Source organism: Phyllopteryx taeniolatus, chromosome 20 (assembly GCF_024500385.1).
Source record: "Phyllopteryx taeniolatus isolate TA_2022b chromosome 20, UOR_Ptae_1.2, whole genome shotgun sequence".
In the NCBI taxonomy this organism is placed as follows: domain Eukaryota; kingdom Metazoa; phylum Chordata; class Actinopteri; order Syngnathiformes; family Syngnathidae; genus Phyllopteryx; species Phyllopteryx taeniolatus.
The window spans coordinates 8,114,970-8,136,441 of NC_084521.1; the positions used below are offsets into that span (position 1 = coordinate 8,114,970).

Here is a 21,472-nt window from a genome sequence, read left to right on the forward strand (position 1 = left end):
TTGTAGTGAAACATTCTTTATTCACACCATTTTCTACTCCAGCTATATTAAAAGTTAACATGTTTCAGCCTTCTAGTTCCTATGGTCTCTCATTCATCTGTACACACTATATAAAAAAGTCAAGATAATATGTTCAGAAATCCAAGAGGGGTCACGCGGTGAGGAGGGCTCTTCAAACACCTCTGACTTTTTTTTGTTTGTTTTTAAGACAGCGCATATTGAACAAGGCATTTGTAGCAGAGCTCAGAATGGGGCTTGACATCTGTAAAGCACTTTTGACTGTACAGCTCATGTAGCACAACACTAGCAAAACAGGTCATATACAGAGCATGAATGGCAATGAGGAATCGTTTCGTCAATGTTTGGACTCTACACAAACACAACACGATGCCGCGTGACCAAAAAAGGTACCACAGAAGAAAGAAAACAAAACTTCTCTTTAATTTCTTAAGCATTTCATAGAAATAAAAACAAATGGGAGTAAACAAATAGAGACTATATTTACAGTGAGGTAAAACACATTGGTCTTTAAAGTGGAGGTATTTTCTTTTAAAAAGCGATCTTTTTGTTAGCTTAATTATGATTATGATGATGTTCAGCTTCAGGATGACTTCTATATACTGTAAAGCAAAAGGGACAATCACGTGCAGTCTTGGCATTTGAAAAGTCAATGAAAAAAAATATTTAAAAAAAGCTTTCTGCTACTTCTAATGCCACAACAGCTTCACTGCAGCCTTTCTGAACACTTTATTGACCCAAGCCTTTTTGTCAGGTAATATTTAGATCCCTGTAGTTGAGTGTAGGGCTACAACTTGATCGTTGCCTGGACCGTTTTCGGAGCAACTTTGGTCCTTTTCACAGTGTGTGGCTCACATAAGCATAGACACTAAATCGATGAACCTGTGCAGACGATGCTCTCGCAGTTTTTGCATAAAAAAGAGAGAAGACGACCTGTGTTGTCGATATTTGCATGCTCACAAGCTGCTGTCGTGACCTTTGGGTTGTGACGCAGGTTTTGTGCTCCGATTGGACACTCTCGGATCCTTAGTCGATATATTCACAGCTGTTTATGGCCTGAGGTGGTAGAGCTGCTGGCATTGTTTGCGGTGTCCCTATTTTTTTTTTCTTCTTTTTTTTAGCTCTCCAACACACAGAGCAGAAAAACGGCCACTCGTATCTAAAAGTCATACAGTACATGTACTGTATGTATTTTTAGCCTTTTTAAATGTGTTGAGAACTGAATCAATTTAATCACAACCAAAAAGTCACTTTATTCAATAGAAAATCGCCAATGTATGCTTGAAACAAAGGTTAATGACTAATATTTACAGTGGACCCCCACAATTCGAGGGGGTTTAAGACAGAGCCCTGCTATGAACAGCAAAAATCCACAAATAATTGAGACTCTCTTGTAATTGGAAAGAAAAAATAAATTTTGGGGGAAAAAAATAAATACAAAATTGGAATTTGTGAGTGCCGAACAGCAAATATGCGAGGATTCACTGTATCCCTAACTTTTTTTGTAAGTAGTGTTTATCTTCCAATAATGAACTGACAATTTGGAAGTTCCATCCTGGCTTTTGATTGTTCACCAAAACAACAAAAGTGAGTATAAGGTTAGTGTTTTGAAGTGTACTACCCCTGTTTGTATGAACGTGGTTGTTTCAAGCATACACCAAAATGAAATACAAATGAATACTAGTACTTTCAGTCAAGTGAAACCTGAGCTTGAGCTGCAAACTGCAGTGAAGTGTGGCCTTTGTAGCTATGAGATTAGAGCACATGGAATGACAAGACAAAGGTAACAAAGCATAAAAAAAATGTTGTTTTTTTTGTACATTTAAGTCACCTTGGGCTTTGAAAAGAAAAAGTACAAGGCTGCTGGTGACTTTTAAGACAAGAATGAGGGTTGTCTGAGTTGACATTCCAGAGGTGCAGTAGAGTATTTTCTTTTTTTTTCTTTTAATACAGATCCCAGAGAAATGACGTTGCTAATGGAACATACAAGACACACAGCGACAGTCCCACCCTAGGTTTTGCTCTTATTCCACCAACACCACCAATCACTTTGTCCTCCAAGGCCTAGACAGATCAATCCATCACTCTAGTCAGTGATCTTGTTCATTTAATATCCTATTAATTTCTTGTAACATGAAAGGAGTTTCAGTCTTTTTATTTTATTTAACGCCCAGGATAAACGACCACTTCACTTGCTATTTTACCTTGTCGAATGTTCCTTCAAAATCAACTAGGACAGGTATGAATTTGACGTGAGCAGACATCATCAAAATCTAATTTGAGAAGGCATTTTTTACACAACTCCGTTTCACACAGCACATTAAAGACGAGGCTTTAACAATCCTTACACCAACCAACAAGGGGATTACGTCAGATTAGATATCTTCAGATATGTTATTTAAGAATAGAACCAATCCATAGTTGTTCTTCAAAAATATACATTTACTTAAATTTTCATTCACAGCCTACTTATCGTTGCATCTTATTCAATATCTATAAAATAAATGCTCATATGAACAAGCTGCTCGGATTCAGTGGTCATGGTGAATTGGCACGGTGGTTTTCCCAACCTAAACAAACAAAACAGGCGTGATTTGCATTGACGACGTGGAACAGAAGACTCGATTCTAAGCGATGTGAGGATATTTACATCCAATGGCAGCTATCGCCTTTAAAAGGGAAAGCGAGTCGGAGAAATAAGCAGCACGTCAATACGTCACAAAGCTATTAAGAAAAACACCGTAGACAAATTGCCACGCAGTTAAACACCAAGGGAGTCAAAGTGAACACAAATAGATGTGGATTTTCTATTGCCCATGTAACAAGCTGCATTGAATTCAATGTTTTGGTCTCTGTATTACAATGCCTTTGACACAAAATAGCAAAGGCAAACATATCAGATGATTTAAATGTACAGTAGAGTAATATTGGCAACAGAACAAACATGACGGTGAAACCAGGTGCTACATGTGATTTTGGCTGTACAGTTTACGAACACCCGCTTTGAAAATTTCATTAAAATTTGCTTTGAAATTAATCCAAATGCCAGGCTGACAAACTTAGAAAACCTCATATGGATGTATTTGAGGATTGTTGTATAATACTGCATTGAGTAGATCTCTAAATACTCAAGTGAACGTGGATATTTCATTTTCTACTGAAGCACATGCATGAGGTGTGATCCAAAATAAAATGCTCAATATGTTTTAATTTGGATTTGATATTTTTCATGATTTGTTATGGTTTCCCCGCCCTTCCAAAATGCAAATATTTCCTTGAGGCAAAGTGACCTGATTGCAGATATTGCAGGCAAAAATTACATGATATGGACACACCTCTTAATTAGTTATTTAATTATTTAGGGGGTTGGGTTAGACCCGTTAGTCCTTGTGAATCTTATTTCAACTGCTGAAACTTAAAGAAGGAGGCTCTATGGAATGCTGTTTGAGCATTTATTTGATATCCTTCAAAACCATCTTTAGGTCCACGTACTAGTATTCTTTGTTCTCACTGGTAGGACAACTACATGTTACTGGCAACTATGTGCTACGAGTAACACTTCAAAATTCTACTTCAGTGTAGTTAATATCTAATGTTTCACTAGTAGCGCACAGATGTCAACTAATGCAGTTTTGCCTCACTGGTAACATGTACGTGTCCTATAGTGAGGACATAGAGCACACGTGTACACGGAGCTTAAGATGGATATGAAGAATATTGATTAAATGCTCAGCTTTCCATAGGATTGAAATTCTTGATTTTGTCAGTTTAGGGGATAAACTTGATGGAAATGGTGAACAACCTTTGAGCAACTACTTTTCTTGTCGACAGTTTTGATGACCTCTCCCATATGTAGACTAAAGTTCCTGTGTGTTGGTACCTAAAGATGTGTCGGTTCTGGGGGGGTCCCCAACAACTGGGCTTTTGAATGACTATGTTGTTGCGTGAAGAAAGACTTTTTAAAAGACCACTTTACAGGGCTGCACATACAGGAATTGAACATGAAATTTAGAAATCCAACAGATTGTATTCACAGGGCCAACATCTGTTATTCCTGTAAGTGTTTGAAAGCTTTTGTGACGCTGATTGCCCCCAAACAAAAAGATCATCACTGATGGTCAGTTTCCAGACACCGACGATCTATACCAGGAGGACAAGAAATCCAAAGAGTTGTTTGCTGAGGTGTTTGTGTGTTCACGTGTTCAGAGGGCAGGTCATGAAATGGCACCAGAGGGTTGAGGCTGGGTTGTTATCGGCGTTGTGCGCTGTGTTACATATCTTTCCTTTCCTTCTGGACTTTTTGGGTGTGCATAGTACGAGCTAGTGTATGCTCGGCCTCCTCTGACACACACACGCGCACGCACACGCACGCACACACACACGCACACACACACATAGCTGCGTACATGCAAGAAACAAATGCACAGCAGCCGGCAAGAGGAGTTTGTTTTTTGTTTTTTAAAGCACTGGCACTTTCCGGTAACAGCTGGACTGGAAGGCATGATGGCAGCTGATTGTTGTTGTTGTTTGTAATTTTAGCAGAGAATAGAAAATAGACACATTTATATACTGTAAATTGCATATGATGCAGCATGTTTGCCAAAACTAAACAAGGTCATCATGTCCAGTTTTAACTTTTCAAAAGAAAAAAAGATGCCCTGCCACTCCAAAGAAAAGAAAAAAAAAACAATAAATTAAACTGACCTTTCCATCTCCATAATACAGGTGGAGACGGGGGAAATAATACATGAGTAAGAAAATGAAAAAACCAGGTGCAAAATTGGTGAAGCGATGACAAACAGGGTGTCGTAATACTCTGGTCCATGCTTCAGTCCCCAGTGCTACTCACATCCACCGTCTATTGTATGATGAATAATAATTATGCTCAAATACTATTCATCAAGGCTGAACTTCAAAGCAACTTTTCGACTAGTTCAGGCAAATAATGACTTCATTTTGCTGCTCCCAGTACAACGAAAATGCTTAAGAATGACTCATGAAGGACTTTCTGCATTTCATAGTAGTTTCCATGAACTAGGCCAATTACAAATGACTACCTGTCCTGTGTATTTCTCACTGTAAAGTCAAACTAAAGATGGTTAACCCCAGACTAGAATGCATTAGTGTTGTGGGAGCACTTTGTATAATGACATTCTTCAAAGAATGTGTTTGTGTTTGTAAATTGTCTATGTGGATTGGGCTAATGTGACAAATCACATTAGAGAAAATGTTGTTGAATGAGGCGAGTAGCTTATAGCCCAGTGAAGTGAATAATGAGATGCTAATATACAAATGAGGCAGAGATGATGAATATGTAAGGCAGCTCAGCGGTTTCTCAGGTGAGACCAGCTGACTGTCTGCTGTTTAATCTACCTGAGGGTGTCTGAGCAATGACGACCAGACTGGGATGGACTCCCGTTGCCCTAATGGGTCTTGAAGAGTCTTCCTTTAATGAGTAAAGGAGGATGGAGGAAAATAGGCGAAGGCTTCCTTTAATGCCACTCTTATTGCCCTCAGACACTGCCGTCATCAGATTCTGCCATTTATCCACCCACTCATCCATCCATCCATCCATCAATGGATTCAGGTGTCTTCATTTGTAAATGTAGAACTCACCATTCAGTTAAGGGTGAGAAAACGAGACCACTGGGGAAATAATGTCTGAGCTTCCCTTCCAATCCAGAGGAGAGGGGAAAAAAATGAATGAATAACAATGTGGATGATAACGATGCGAATGATATGGATGCCAGTCAGAAGTGTGTTTGGTAGTTTGCCGTCTACATCTTGATTCCCTCCTGTTGGCTGAGCTGGGACAAGGTCTTCTTGATCCGCAGCGCCGTGAGCCGAGCAGCGCCGTTTGCATACCAGCACTCTCTCATGATCTTAGCCATGACGCGTAGCGCCTGCGGAGAGGACAGCCAACACAAAACTTAACTTCATTACAACACGACAACGGTGTAGTCACACATGTAGTGGTACCTCAACTTGCCTCAACTTACAAATTTTTAGAGATATGAGCCAACGCTCAGCCAGTTTATTGTCTTAAATTGGAAGCAAACATTTGAGTTACCAGTGCTAGATAGTGTAAAAACTAAACATAAAACAAAGAATTACACATAGCATATTCAACCAAACCAAATACTGCAAGTCTTAGGAAACTCTGCTAGCTTAATGCTAACACACAATTCAAAATGCCTTAGTCGGGTTAACCAAACTAGCATTGATGTTGTGGGGTTACAACCTTTTAAGCAACAGATGTTTAACCACAAACGGTGCAGCAACACCATTGTCTGTAGACAGACAATATCCTCTGCGGAAAACAACTAATATTACTAAAGCTTACTGAGCAGTTGTGACCGTCACTGAAATACCTGATTATTTACTTTTCAGTCTTCTTCTTTTCTTTTTGGCTTGTCTGGTATTAAAAAAAAAACATTTAGCCAATGTGTGTTTATGATTGAACAAGGTTCAGGTGTCAAGGTTGACAAACCATTGAATAAAACAACAGGCTTCTCTGGTTTGAACATAACAAAGCGGCTTTTGGCTAAGAGAAATGATGCAGTAAATGCACGTTTTATGTAAATTTCACATCCTTAATTATACAGCTAGGAAGTGCAGTTGTGCTGGCAAGTCGAAGGTAAAAACTCAAACCAAAGTCTATAGACTGTAGGCTTTACACGATCAGGATTTTTGGGGCCAATCACCAATGAGCAAGTTTTAAAAAAACGACAACCGACCACCAATCTGATCACATGATGGAGCAATGTGTCTATTTACATGACTTGTTCATTTACTGTATATAATTGTGTACTGTATACTGTATCCATCCATCCATCCATCCATTTTCTGTACAGCTGGAGCCCGCTGTCCCAGCTCAAATTATTCTCTAGCATTTTAGACAAAAGTTAAAACAATGACCTCTAGGGGGCATTCAAGGATTGGCCACTGACATAAGTTTAGGTCAAATCAACATTACAACTGACAGAAATAATGGGTGCTAACGCCATCGATCCAGATCCTGCCATCCATTATCTGAGCCGCTTATCCTCACAAGGGCTACGGGCATGCTGGAGCCTGTAATTAAATTACTTTATTGCAATTAAATTACTTTAATAAATACTGTTAATGACATGCTTAATCTAACTTTCTCACTGTCCCTGCTATATGGAGGGGTGTTGTCCACTGTTTGACACTTTTCTTTTTTATTCCCCCCCCTCACGCTGCGTTGCTTGCATGTTCCTTGTGTACATTCTTCAGGCGCTCGATCAAATTTGTGTTGAAGCATTTAGATGACGTTCCCCACGACGTACTTCAGTTGTGCACAGACTGCAAATAACTTGCGTGTTGTTTCTCTGAGACACCGCAAAATAGTCCCACACCGACAACGTTTTTTCACCGACAAGATTGAAAAAACTTTATTGGCCGTCAGATACTTACAGTACTGCGCAACAAGACACGTGACAAGGCTAAAAATGAACTAGCTTTTGGATTCATACGCGACAAAGACACGGAGTTAAATGTCTTGTGCGGAGCCATTGATCGGTTCGGTGACTTGTGACATGAAAGCCGATCAGCATAAAATGCTAATTATCGGCCGATACCGATAACGCCGATCAGATCGGTGTAAAGTCTAACAGACTGGTCTTAAAAGTCAGATGGGGGAATAAATATGAAAACATTTAAGTGAGCCAGTTCTGCCTACAATCAGGATCACCATTGTTATGATTGTCTATTTATGTGACACTGTTAATAGACATTTACCCAAACGTCAAGTGTTTGCAAGTGTATTTTTCTGTCAAGCATAAAGAACTACATTCAAGTTGTACATTGTCACGAAAGCCTTAGTGAAAACAGATACAGTGGAACTGCCAATATGAATACCTTAAAGGATGTACTATTGAGAAATTGTCAAAAGTTGCACTTGTATGACAGTTACAAATTTTAAAAGGTGACTTAAAACCTTGCCTCTTCAGTTAATAATGGTTTTAAGATAGGGACAGTTTTACTCTGAAACCAATTTTTAATACTCTTATGTATTGTTTTTTTTTAATGGGAAAATACATTTGTAAATCTGAGAGTTCAACCAGAATCCTGGAACAGGTTTTGTTCTGCATTACAGGCTTCACAACATACACAAATGTAGTAAAATGGCTTAAAATGTATCTCTAATTCTCTTCCACTATTTCATCTTTAGGTAAAAAATATAGTGCAAAAATAGCACTTTTATTACCTCACAGCTCTGCCAGCGATTGGGAATGTTAGGGCGAAGCTTCTGCTCACAAACAACCTTTCTCATCTCCTCCACTGACGGATCTGACTGAACCAGGTCATAGTAGGGCAGCTGGTAGTCCTCATGGATTCCTGAAAAATAAAAAAATATATATATATTAAAAAAAAAAGGTCAAATTACATGCCTTTCCCCCCATATGGTTTACCTGCTATACTTTTCCGCCCTGTCCCTAATAATAGGGGTGTCAATTTTATATATAACTGTACTCGTTTGTTCCATTTATCAATCACTCATGCAATCAATCTGTCAATCTTCCAGTCATTCAAGTAAACCCCACACTGCATCCTCACCTCCCATGGAGCAACGACTGGCAATCTCCCAGAAGACCAATCCCATGGCGTAGATGTCAGCTCGCTTAAAAGATTCAAAATGTTTCATGTTTATGGAGTCGTCCAGTACTTCTGGAGCCATGTATCTGAAAAGAACAAAACTGGTCTGTTATGAATGTCATGTAGCATCTATTGTTCTATATTGGTGGCACCGATACTAAGTCATTTTTCGAAACTGTACAGTTATTTGTTGGGAATTGATGAAAATAATTTGACATATCCAGTCTGACCCGAGAAATTGGTGAAGGCTAACAGAAACAAAGAGCTGGATACCAACAATACATTGGTATCTTTAATTCATTCTGTGACCAAGCTTGTAACTTAATTTACACATGCAGCAAAGCCACTAATCTGTTTCAGCCACCCCACAAAAAAAATAAATAAAATAAAATAAAATATTTTTAATAAAGAAAAATGGCAACTACATGTTGGAGGAATGGCAGTCTGTTTCTGACATCTCTCCTTGCATACCTGCATGTGTGATCTGGGTCTCTGTGTGGTGCGTGACAAAATCTACAGCAGAGTATAAATTTAATTTCCCCTGGACTGTTAACAGCATAATACATTATAAATACATTTAAAGAGCTTTTCAGAAATAGTAAGTTTGTTGGGCTTCCAAATAAACATTGTAGAACACGCTTTAGTAGTTCCCAAGAGGAACTTACTAGTCCTCATATTTAATCACAGGGCATAAAGATGGTGCACACATGCATTGGATTACATGAAGAAGCAAATATTTTCCTTTGTGCAAAACAATGTCAAATAAACAATTACTTGTGAAAAGGTTCTCATTGCTTGCAGGCTATGTTGGAAACTACAAATATATACTTTTTAAAATAATGGTGTCGATATAGAACTGGTTGGATCAGTTCCACAGAAAAAAAAATGCAAAGGGTAATTTTGTGAATAGTAAAACGTGAATAGGCAGGGGTTCACTGTATACTTTGATTACAAAGTTAGCCTCAGGTGGCAGCTGATGATTATTTGTATGATTAAGGAATGCAAAAAACATTTTCTATGAAAAAAAGTTGTTTGGTTTGCGTAAGAATAAACCAAGGCCTTAACTTGTTGTGTAGTCCAAACAATCAAAGGCTTGGAGGTTTATGTATGGAGGTTTTGGACCACTGAAATACATCCAAAAGAGGCTCAGATAATTATACTATATTTGTGAATCAGTCATGAGCTGAATGTCTTGAGAGCCTAAGTGACCTCATCTTTCAATTGTCTGGCGTCTCCAATGGTTTGCGCTCTGACTGAAACAAAGTCCACCATCTGGACTGGGAGGACTGACAACAGTAATGGATGACTGACATGTGGCAATGCTGACTAGGTACTGCAAAGTGAAAATGATTAAAGACAAAACCAAAGTCACAAAAAAAATCGCCTCTTCAAGTTTTCATAGAAGGCTTTTAGTTAATGTTGAAAGTTAAAGAGAATCTCCACAGGTACAGATGGATCAACAAACATGTCACGTGTATCACCACTGATCTGACAGCCACTTACTAGATAAGTGGTTGCCTATGCAGCAGCTCTTTACCTTTTGGTTCCAACTCTGTGATTTGGAGCGATGTCAATTGTGTCCGTAGCTGAGTCATGCCGAACAGCTAGACCTAAATCTGCAATGCAGCAGGTTCCGTTCTTCTTCACCAGAATGTTCTTTGACTTCAGATCTCGGTGAGCAATCGCTGGCTTACCTGGGGAGAGTCATAGATCCAAGACAGCAATCACTCGCTCAGACCCGATCAATTAGGAAATACAGCTCACTGGAAATTCAGAGCATGTCCTAATATTTATATTTCTGCCTATTTACAAGTAACAGTCTAGGCACAATATCATGTAGCTGAGCAGTACACTGTTTAAATCAGGAAGCCCATTTTATATAGACTGGATATCAGGGTGGCGGGGGTTATCTAGACAGGGGGAGGGGCTTTTATTTTTAAAAATTCCTTTTAGATTACTTTTTAACAGTATTACAAGTGAAGTACATTTTATGGCGACAAATGCAGCAAAGCTCTTAAGGCCTTAACCCTTGAGTAGCAGACAAAGCTCATCTTGAGCCTCAAGTTGAAATAGGTAAAGTTCTTGAGTTGACCAAAAGTTATTGAAAACTCAAATATCACCAACTTGAATTTGGGAATAAGAGAATTGCACTTTGCCAGCACAATCCTGTTTGTGGATGGAGTAGCCTGATGGAAAATTAACTTTTTTGATTGAATTTAGTTGAATTATGTCTATTCCTTGACCAAAATGTAATTGAATAGTAAGACATTGTTCTTGTGTCCATCCATCCATCCATTTTCTGAGCCGCTTCTCCTCACTAGGGTCGCGGGCGTGCTGGAGCCTATCCCAGCTGTCATCGGGCAGGAGGCGGGGTACACCCTGAACTGGTTGCCAGCCAATCGCAGGGCACATAGAAACAAACAACCATTCGCACTCACAGTCATGCCTACGGGCAATTTAGAGTGTCCAATTAATGCATGTTTTTGGGATGTGGGAGGAAACCGGAGTGCCCGGAGAAAACCCACGCAGGCACGGGGAGAACATGCAAACTCCACACAGGCGGGGACGGGGATTGAACCCCGCACCTCAGAACTGTGAGGCTGACGCTCTAACCAGTCGACCACCGTGCCGCCGTTCTTGTGTCTAATTTCCATTTTATTTTATTTAATCAAAAGTAGAATACCTAATAAAGCCTGTAATTAATCAGATATTTGTTTTAACAGAGTCCCACCACTATTAAGTATATCACTCTCATCTTAGTAATTTTAAGTACATTTTGGGGGCTGTTATTGTGTGTGATCACTTGTGATGTTTCTGTTTTTTCATCAGTTTATTTTATAGTACATAAGGGCTGCTGAGTTTTTATTTTTTCTATTCAAAATAAAACAATTTGCAATGTTTTCGCAGTGTACATTTGTTTATCTTAGTCATATCATGACAACACCGATAATCGATTAATTTTGGTCATGATATTTCCAATTAGAATTTTCATATTGTTTAATCACTACCTGTACTTTAAGAGCTGATGAACTGTTTTCATGTGGACAAACAATGTTAGAAACCCCTGTTGTTCTTCGCTGTGCTTCCTTTTGACCCTGAAGTTGTCCGCATGCTGTTACCACTGCTTTACGCTATCCTCCTGGCAAATGTGTACAGTGTTTAACATTCTGAGTCCAACAGGTAGCTCTTAATTTAAGTGCTGGGCCTTGCATTGCACAGTCTGCCCTTGGAGTGAACTTAAACTGCTGCGACATCCACTCCTGGAAAGATTGGCAACTCTCTTGAATGTTTTCCACACGGAAATGATCCTTCTCAGTGTAGAATGATGGACTCCCAAATAGATTGGAAATGGCCTTAAAACTCTTCCCAGAGTGATGGGGGAGCAACAATACTGCAAACCAATTCGCTTGTGTTGGTTTTCCTTGGCATCATATTAAACAGAGCTGAATGCTCCAAACTAGCAACGCAAATATGCTCTAATGAAAAGTAATGCTGTACATATTTTTCACAGGCAGGTTCAGCCTTTTAAGGTTAGTGTTAAATAAATAACAACATGGTGTAAAATGTGCTGTTCATTTGTTACCGTAGTTAGCTAATTTAAAGATTTGGAGAGCGCCAGATGCTTTTGAGGCTTATCTTAATATTTAAAAACCAAAATCAGAAAGATTATTTTCTTTTTCACTTGGTTCTCCTTTTTAAAATTAAGAATTTTGGGATATTGCTCCATCAACCACTGCACCCAGGACGCCAGATGTGGCAAAGTATAAAAAAAAGGTCTTTAACTGATAGAGTGGCTCTTCAGTTTCTGTCTTTTAGCCTCAGACAAGTTCAAGATTACTTTCATGAGTTGTGAGCGTGTGTGTGTGTGTGTGTGTGTGTGTGTGTATGCACGTGTGCGTGCGTGCGTGTAGAAGCTTGTGCAGTTTTTCGACATGGTTAATGGGTAAAAAGTGATGTTATTTTGTGTTATTTTCGTTTTCTCGCTCCAGGCTTAATGGAAAGTGTACAAAAGAACTCACCAGCCTTGCTTTATTGAAAAGATTCATGATCATTATCATTCATTATCGTTCATTTTGGCATCCATCTGTATGCGGAAATTCTATTCCAGGTATTTTGAATAGTCTAGTCGAGTTTTATGAAAGGTACGAATACTTTTATTCATATTCAGAGTTCCCCTCACCTTGTGTGCCAACAATTTCCATGTGGAGGTGGGCCAAGCCACTGGCTGTGGACAAGGATAGCTTGATCATTCCTTCAACGGTGACAGTGTAGCGGTTAAGGTAGTCAAACAGCGAGCCGTGCTCATGGTAGTCTGACACAAGCCACAGCTGAGTCCATGTCCCATTATCTACGGACAGGAAAAACAAAATGTGGGATTGATTAAATCTAGTACAAAACACAATTAAAAGCAACAGCAAATGTGTGTTTGTGTTCTTTTTAGTTAATGAGTTTACAAGTCTTGTGACAATCACTCAAGCTAAAGTCAACTTTTAAAAACAGTGATACCTCAAAATTCCAACTTGGGTAAAGAGACCCTTAACAGGGGAGAATTGTTTCCTCTCATAATCCTAACACCAACAATACATAACTACCCTGTGCACCCCTAAATGCCATATTAATTATTATATTTTTGAACATTTCAACTTAAAAATCATAGTATCAACCTCAGTTTAAACACCACTCCCTTAAAGGTCTGCCAAATTGGAATGCAAGTAAAGTTTTGGAGTTTTCAAGACTTAAGCATTCCTCACTAGAGCTTAGTTCAACCACCATCAAAGTATTAACTCAAAGCAGTAACAAACATGTGACGGTAATGCACAACAAACGTTGTTTGCCGACTCCCAATAAACATCAGAAGATGAATGGAGTATTTGAGTGCAATGCCACCCAAAATATTAAATATATATTATAGATAAATATATTGAGGCAGATGTTTACTGTAGCCACAGGTTGACAGGACTAACAAATAAAGAAGATTATGAAGGTGAAGTTCAGAAAAAGTGGTCAACTCCTAAGGTCAAAGTAACTGTCGAGCTACCATTGCCACTTGCTGTCAAGGGTAGATCATTTGATGGTGTTTACATTTTACAGGGGCAAATTTAAATTAGCCACTTGTGACAGCTAATATTGAAAAATGAGATCGGACTATAACTCTCTCATCATGCGTCATTAAAGTTAAGAGAGTGTTTAAAAAGCATGTTCTTTGTTTTGTTTTAACATACTGATAGCGGATGAACTTATTTGTACACTTGTGGCTATTAAAAAACTGCATTAAACAGTTGATAAAGGTTGTATGCTGGTGGAAACCTTTTAATCCACATTATTTTACTTTAGATTCATATTTACATTTAATCTTATACTACCATAACACATGTAATTTTATTACATTATATGTAGGTGGGGAATAACGTAAACAAATGAGAGGATGGCCAGTTTTCCCAAAAACACTTGTTCTCTTTGGATGCTCTATTGTGCTTATCCTGGGAATAGAAACATTACTGTCTAACAGTGTAATACACAATTGATGCGATTAAACACAAGACCCGGGAGACTAGCTGGCACATATCCTAAGGCTATCTTCTGACTTGGCTACCCAGCAGAAAGCATTTTTTGCCTGTAAAATTTGACACGTGATACATCCGTATGCTTGTTTTTTACTGGGTAAAAAATGCCAGCGTCCACCAAATCTAATGTGCATATAGTACTGAATGCACATTTTTTTACTTTGGTCCATAACAGAGTACTTAAATACTCAACCTTTGGGATATAAAATGTTTTCTCTCTTCTCTTTCAGAGGCTCACAAGGCCTTTTTTACATGGATAGGCAATTGAGGGAATAATAAGCCATTATTAGACTGCACTGCACTGCACTGCGACATTTTACTTTAAATGTAGACCTGTGTTTGTGTGTGGCCTGTCACCCTTGTTTCGGAATTCTGGAATCAGAAAACAACACACAGGAGAAGATGTATTGTTGCATTATTAGTCTGTGTGTACTGTTTGTGCATGTGTGGTTTGCTGTTGTTAAACAGTGTGTTAATGTCTGCTGCGTCTTCACTGGGGAGTTTTACTCCTCCACACTGTCTACAGTCTGTCTACTCACCGAAGAACCGCCTGCACGACTTCACCTTAAGCAACGGTTCCCTTTGTACGCTGAAATCTCAAAACCCACCTGTATTCAAGCTGCCAACGCACGTATTTGCAGATGAACACATTGTCAGAAAAATCTATTATAAGGCACCTTGAATTGATTGCTACGCTTTGAGGAACCCTATCAAATGTTCAACATTTTCATTCCTCTCTGAAATGGTAATATTGTTCTTGTACATCTACCTCGGATGTAGCTGGTATGCTGAATTTGATATTCCACACATAAGCCCCGTCAGACTAGCATACAAGTGCTGTTAGAATAGCTCACCTTTGTTGTCTGCGGCAATAAAGCCCAAAATGCTCTCATGTCGCAGCATCACGGTCTGGTAGATTTCAGCCTCTCGGAACCAAGACCGTTCCTCCCGGGAGGAGAAAATCTTTACAGCCACTTCCTCACCACGCCATTTCCCTCGCCACACCTCCCCGAAACGCCCCTTCCCTATGCTCTCCTGGAGGATGATGGTCCTGGCAATGGTTCTCTGGACAAGAAGTGGCAGGCCTAGAAGATAAAGAAGATGGCCATTCAATTTAAAATTAAACTGTAGTAAAGCTTGTCTAGCTCTCTTGGTTCAATCATAAATTTGGCAATCTGCTGAGAAGGAAACAAAACATGAGAATTGATTTCAAATCCTCTGCTGATGCTAAGAGGCCCCAAACAAACATACAGACTGACTGAGAAAAGTAATTAAAAAAGCCCACATTGGTATTCCACACCTGCCATTTACACATTGCACCAGTAACACGCACAATTGCACATCTTCCAATATGGTGTAAATAGCTAGAAGGACTGGATCCAAGTGCTCTCTTGGCAGCATGCACAAGTTGCCACAGAGCGATGACTGAAGCCAGAACAGATGAGTGTGTGAGCCTTGCCTATACACAGAGAAAGCATAAATATTTGTAACTATGCTCTAAATTACTGTAGCTTGTGGAAAATACAGTCAGATATGGAACAAAATTAAGACACTTAAGGCTATCTATACCCCAAAAAATCTTGGTTCATGTACAATTGGTATTTAAACAGTTCTTGTCCTCGGTTCTGTTCACATTTTGACATCATGAGACCAAAGCAACAGCTGACTATTGCTCAAGAGTACCTCGTCATTGTGAGACTTCAAACAAGATGTTCTCTCTCTTCAGAGGGAACTGACCTTAGAGTGTCATCAGCAGGTTGCAACAGAGATACAGAGAAACTGGAAGAGTCATAGAAAGGCATAGGCGTGGAACTGTATTTGTCGATTCATGGATCAAACACCTGTTGTGAATTTCGCCATTCAGCTCCTTGTTAGAGAACTGAAAGTTTTTCAAAAAGTACTGAAACATTGAACAGTTGATTAAAAAGTTTACCCGTTAAAAGTGCAGTTTAGACTCATCCTGAAATTGTACACAGAAGCAAAATATCCCTAACCTTTTGAGAATAGGGTGGAATTGTACTATAAACTCAAGCCTGATTTTCTGGCCAAAAGTGAGTGTGTTTGTGTATGTATATATATATATATATAAAACATTATGTAACGAAAGGCCACAAAGCGCAAAAAAGTGAACGTTTCACCATTAATGCTAATCATTTCCACAATCAGGATATGTGTTATGCTGTGAATGCACAGACAATGAGGAATGAAAGTTAGTTTAAATAACGCTCTTTTTGCTCCACATCAGTAACTACTTCATCATTTGACGGCCATTGTGGCTGACAGTGCAATTTATTGTCGGACATTTGCCTGATTAAGCGGCCAAAAAAAATGCTAACTCAACCTCTAGTGTGGCATTACCTTCAGTGAATCAATTGTATTTTCTTGCTTTAATGTGATATTAAGGTAGAACTCCAAATCAATCCAAATCCCTGATTCACGGTACATAACAGGATAATATAAAAAGGAGCATCACTCTTTAGACGTGCTCTGCATTGAAAATATGCCTTTGGTAACCGTTATTTGATTTGGTATAAAACAAGAATTAAAAACACATCTGCAGAGAGATGCTGCAAAGAGATGTTATTTTAACACTTTGGTCCATGTATTATTCACACTTGAGCTGAAATTAACCGAACTGCACCACACTGCACTCGCAAGCAGACCAAGACCACCTTTTCAAGCAATCTTGGTCAGCTTGTTTGGTGCACAATAATTAAGGTGTACGTTTTTTTTCTTCTTCAAGAAAACGGACAGACAGAGAGAAAGACAGACAGACAGGGAGACACACACTTTTAACACACGTGGACGAACAAAATTAGTTGGTCAGTATTAACATACCTGATCCTGAACCTGAGGTGGTCATATCATAGATTAGGTCCTTCAGTGTTGTTCCAACTGTGATGAATGGGTGGTCCATGGAGGGATCCTCCTCATTGGGTACCCGGTGGTGGTGGTGATGGTGGGCCCCTGCCCCGCCAGCCCCCAGCCCCCGGTGGCTATGGCAGGCATAGAAGGCCAAAACGAGCAGCAAGCAGAATACACACACTGGTCCAGCAATCACCGCAGCAAGAGCTACAGGTCCCAGAGATGGAGTCTTTGCAGTGGGGACTGCAGGGAAAAGAGAACACACATAGACACGGGACATTAAAACATTGAAGAAACTATCTTAAGCTGTGTCCTGTTTACGGTATGTGCTAAGTGACAACTGCAAAAGAAAATGTAGGAAAGGTCATGTGAGGTTGAAAACCCTTTGGAAAGACTTTGGAGCATAGTAAAAGCTGAGAAAGTGGCAGACTTAACAGTGACAGCCTGAGGCCAACAAGCTAATAGGGCAAGAAATATACAGCCACGGTCTCCCATCTGTTAGCCTGATATATGAGTGCAAGAGAACAAGAGTGTGTGTGCGCACCTGCATACACACAAATGTGGTCTCTGAAGTAACAAGATTGTCTTTATCATCTATGGAAATTAACGTAAATGAAAGCTCTCCAAGGCTATACAGTGCATCCGAATTAGTATTCACAGTGCTTCACTTTTTCTGTAGACTGTAAGCACTATCAGTACTTCTTCGATACTGACTCACCAATACAACATTACCAGCCTGACATATACCCTAATTTCTCATGTGTAATGCACACCCATGTATAATACGCACGCAAATTATACTCTGCAAAATGGATGACGAACTCCCCGGGTGGCGACGCAGGTGGCCGCCCTGCTAGTAACGGTAGTTTTGCGAGCCCCGTCGACCGCGCTGCTCCATGTGCACAGTGGTCAGTCACGTTTCTTTGATGGTCCGGAATAGGTGATAATTAGATGTTCATATTGTCTCTGTTTTGTATTTTACCTTCTAATGTGCTTAGAACAGCCGTTAAAATGACATTTTGCAGATCACACTTTTTCCGCATTGAACTAATTTGCAGTTGTTCGTGTGTTGTGCAGTTGAAACTTTGTTGGAGGTAACTTTATGCAACTTTGTGTCATTTTTGTTGTATTTTCATTTGTTCGTTATTTTTCACCTGTTTGTAGTGTAATTATTGTTGGCTTAATGTTAGGGGCAGCTGTCATTCAGGGGACCACTTCTCGACTGGAAGGTGGGCTCTGTCGTGAGCCCAGAGTTGGATAGCCTGACATCTCTGGCAGAAACGAAGATGTTTAACATGCCTTTGTCCATTATGGACAATCCACAGCATCCATTGCACAGCACTATCTCTAGGCAGAGGAGCAGCTTCAGTGACAGACTGCTATCACTGCCCTGCTCCACTGACAGACTACTCCTTCCTCACCCATGCCTTGCAACTTTTCAATTCCACCCTGGAAGGCAAACGCTAATATTTATTTAATATTTCCCTTGTCTTTGTATTGTACTGTCAACATCTTGCACACTGATCACCATGCACCTTATTCCGTACCTTCAGACCGCACTGGAATTGTGACTTATAATTCATTTCTGCATTTTAAAAAAACCTTGAACAAATGATGTTTAATATTTTTCACATCTTTAATATCATTAGATACTACAGTTCGTATTTACTATGTTAATATTCTTCATATCTTTAATATTAGTTTTTCAGCATGCCTGTTTGCCGTTTGTTGTGTTGTTTTTATTGGGAAAATGGAACAGTGAATTTCCCTTGTGGTAAATGGAAGTATCTATCTGTGCTTTTGCCTCCCGTTGTGCCCCCCCGCACACTTGCGCAACGTCATCCACTTGCGAATCGACGTGGAATCGCAGACAAAATAGTTGCAAACAGTTGGCAACTGATGAAAAGTAGTTGCAGAACCAAGCACACTCTGTAATGCAAGTGAATTGTTCAGTTGCAGAGTTGTACAGGTGAGGCAAGGCCACATCGGCAAAATATCTGAGGTCTGGAAGCATATACCTCGGGTCACAAGCTTGTGTCACTAAATTACTGCTTTCGCCACATCTAAACGGGCATCGTGGCTTTGGCGATGATCAAGTGAGATTGACTTCGTGATTGCGGGCTCTCTCTTTTTTTTTTGGTATACACAAAAATGATTCAGCTCATGTTGTGCCTTTGTTAGTGGAAATTAAACTCTTTTTTTTGTCACTTTTTAAAAAAAAAATGTCATTAGAGGTGCTGTAAAAGTTGCAGAAGTCGCTAAAAATCGTCCTGACAACTAAACTAGAATTCGTCTATTTTATTGATCACCCAGCTTTTATCAATCGCCCAGCAGCAACTTTAAAAGAAGCTAACACGAAACTCAAAATAAAACAGCAGCAAAACTGGCCAGTCAATGCCACTGCAGCTCTGTCTGATCCTGAGATAACTCCAAGGGGAAAACACTATTTGGATTTGAAGCCAGATCAGTGGGTGCTACTTGAAAAGCATGTCTGAGGGTTGCAGCCTTCTGAATGTGCTACAGTTCATGTTAATGGACAGTCTTCCTCAGGTGGTCAAAGAGCTGCAAAAGTCCATAAAGCACAGCAGTTTTGAAACAAGCCCAGGAAAAGCATTCCTGTCCAGTGCCGAGAGATGGCAGTCTGAAAGCCGTAGCAGCAGAACAAAACAACGTATCTGTTCTTGCAGCTTCCATCTGCCCAAGATTACGAAGGTTTATCTGAGCTGAAGATGACACAAGGGTTCAAATCACAATTTAAGTTCTTCCCATCAAATTGGCCATGGGGACTGAGATACATGGCTGTCACCCTATAGAAGAACAGAGGGAGAGGGAGGCTAGTGTATCAAGCAAAATATAAATCAGCCCTTGATGACCTCCTATCTCACTCAGTTTAGTTAGGGAGGACGTAGCCTTCCAAAACACCAAAGAATACAAAAGATCAGAAATGAAGTAGAGAAGTACTTTGCATTAGCCAGCAATACCCCAAACTCTCAGAAGGTGGACTGAAAGTGTTTTTTCCCACACTGTCAAAGCCAGCAAGATCTCCCTTTCCTGCAAAAGATCCACTCTCCTCTCTCAGAGTGAATCTCTTGTTCTGCAGCAGGGAATATTTGCTTTCAGAAGAGAGCAAGTCTCACTCAAGACCATGTGGAGATGCAGACTTTCCTCTGCATGAATAAACTCTGAGGTGCAATTTGACTATTATACCTAGGGGGGTGAGAATTATCTCTGCACTTTGCCGATGTTTCCTTCAGAGAAAATACTGCTATATTCTCTTCTATACAGGCACCTTGAATGTCATTTTTTTTCACTCAAAGGGGACATATGGAAAATTAACTTTACGATTGCTTGCATAGTATACAAAAGTTGGCTCTCTCAAGTGCTTACACAACCAAGTGAATATTTTGTGAAAACAGTTTTTTAAAATATGTCCATGAATGAGCCGTTCTGAATTTTGTCAAACTGCGACGTCACAATTCAGAGATGCCCATCCTTATCATCACCTTTCTGGATATTTAGTCAGGAAGATTTAGAATTTGTCAGAAATATTTGCGTCTCTGCTAAAACAACCAAACTGAATGTCATGTTGGACATCACATAAGGAGTCTAACGCCATGCAGACGTCATTGCGTCTATGTAGACGATCACGTTAAACACATACATTTCTGTAGTCTTACGATATAAAATAAAAATAAACAATGCTAATATTCCCCCCCACACAATGTATTCTTGAGTTGTCTTGAAGTGCAGTCTGTTTGGCCAGTAGTCTTATAGCTGTTTATAAATACAGTATAAATGTACTTTATCTATCAGGAGACTAAAGAAATTAAATTTAAAAAAATTGTTTGGTTTAAGTACGGTAAAGGTGGCTTCAAACAAACAAACGAAATTTTGGTGAAAATTACACCCCAAACGTGATATCGTCATATCATGTAGCTGTGAGATCAGACATGAGTAAATCTCAGCTCTGTATTGAATTGTGATGAGCAGATGTCTGTGGCACCTTTTGTTTGGCAAGAGGATGACAAAAAAAGCACTCTAGTCTGCATAATTACAGCGAGCAACAAAGGATTAACCCTGCATGTTATGCTTTTTCATTTTAGTTTTTTGCTTTTTTTTATAGTGAAAAGGATGGCAGTGGTAATGAAAAAGAGAAAGAATACAGTATACAGTAGGGCTGCACGAGATTTTGTTTGAGCATCGTCATCGCGATGTACGTGTGCGCAACAGTCACATTGTATGGTCTGCTGCGATGTTGGTGTACTGTAATATACAGTGAGTCAACTGTCATATTAAAACAGACCAGCCTGTTTAGACATGCTCAACAGATTAAATGAATGTACATCTGCTTCATTTCGCTCTTCAGAATGAAACTAGGCAGGCACGCGGCATCTGCATGCGTGTGT

The 21,472-nt window shown here is 39.6% G+C and overlaps 1 protein-coding gene across 1 annotated transcript in view; it reads right to left on the reverse strand.

Annotated features, from left to right (window-relative positions):
* tgfbr1b (transforming growth factor, beta receptor 1 b) overlaps positions 1 to 21,472 on the reverse strand; it is a 45,865-nt gene continuing 24,393 nt past the window's right edge. The window contains exons 3-9 of the mRNA XM_061758113.1: positions 17,040 to 17,309; positions 15,056 to 15,286; positions 12,818 to 12,985; positions 10,175 to 10,331; positions 8,599 to 8,723; positions 8,249 to 8,379; positions 1 to 5,921 (exon numbers count right to left, since the gene is read on the reverse strand). Of these exons, the coding sequence (XP_061614097.1) occupies positions 5,796 to 5,921; positions 8,249 to 8,379; positions 8,599 to 8,723; positions 10,175 to 10,331; positions 12,818 to 12,985; positions 15,056 to 15,286; positions 17,040 to 17,309 (1,208 nt within the window). The 3' untranslated portion in view covers positions 1 to 5,795. The remainder of the gene's footprint in view (positions 5,922 to 8,248; positions 8,380 to 8,598; positions 8,724 to 10,174; positions 10,332 to 12,817; positions 12,986 to 15,055; positions 15,287 to 17,039; positions 17,310 to 21,472) is intronic.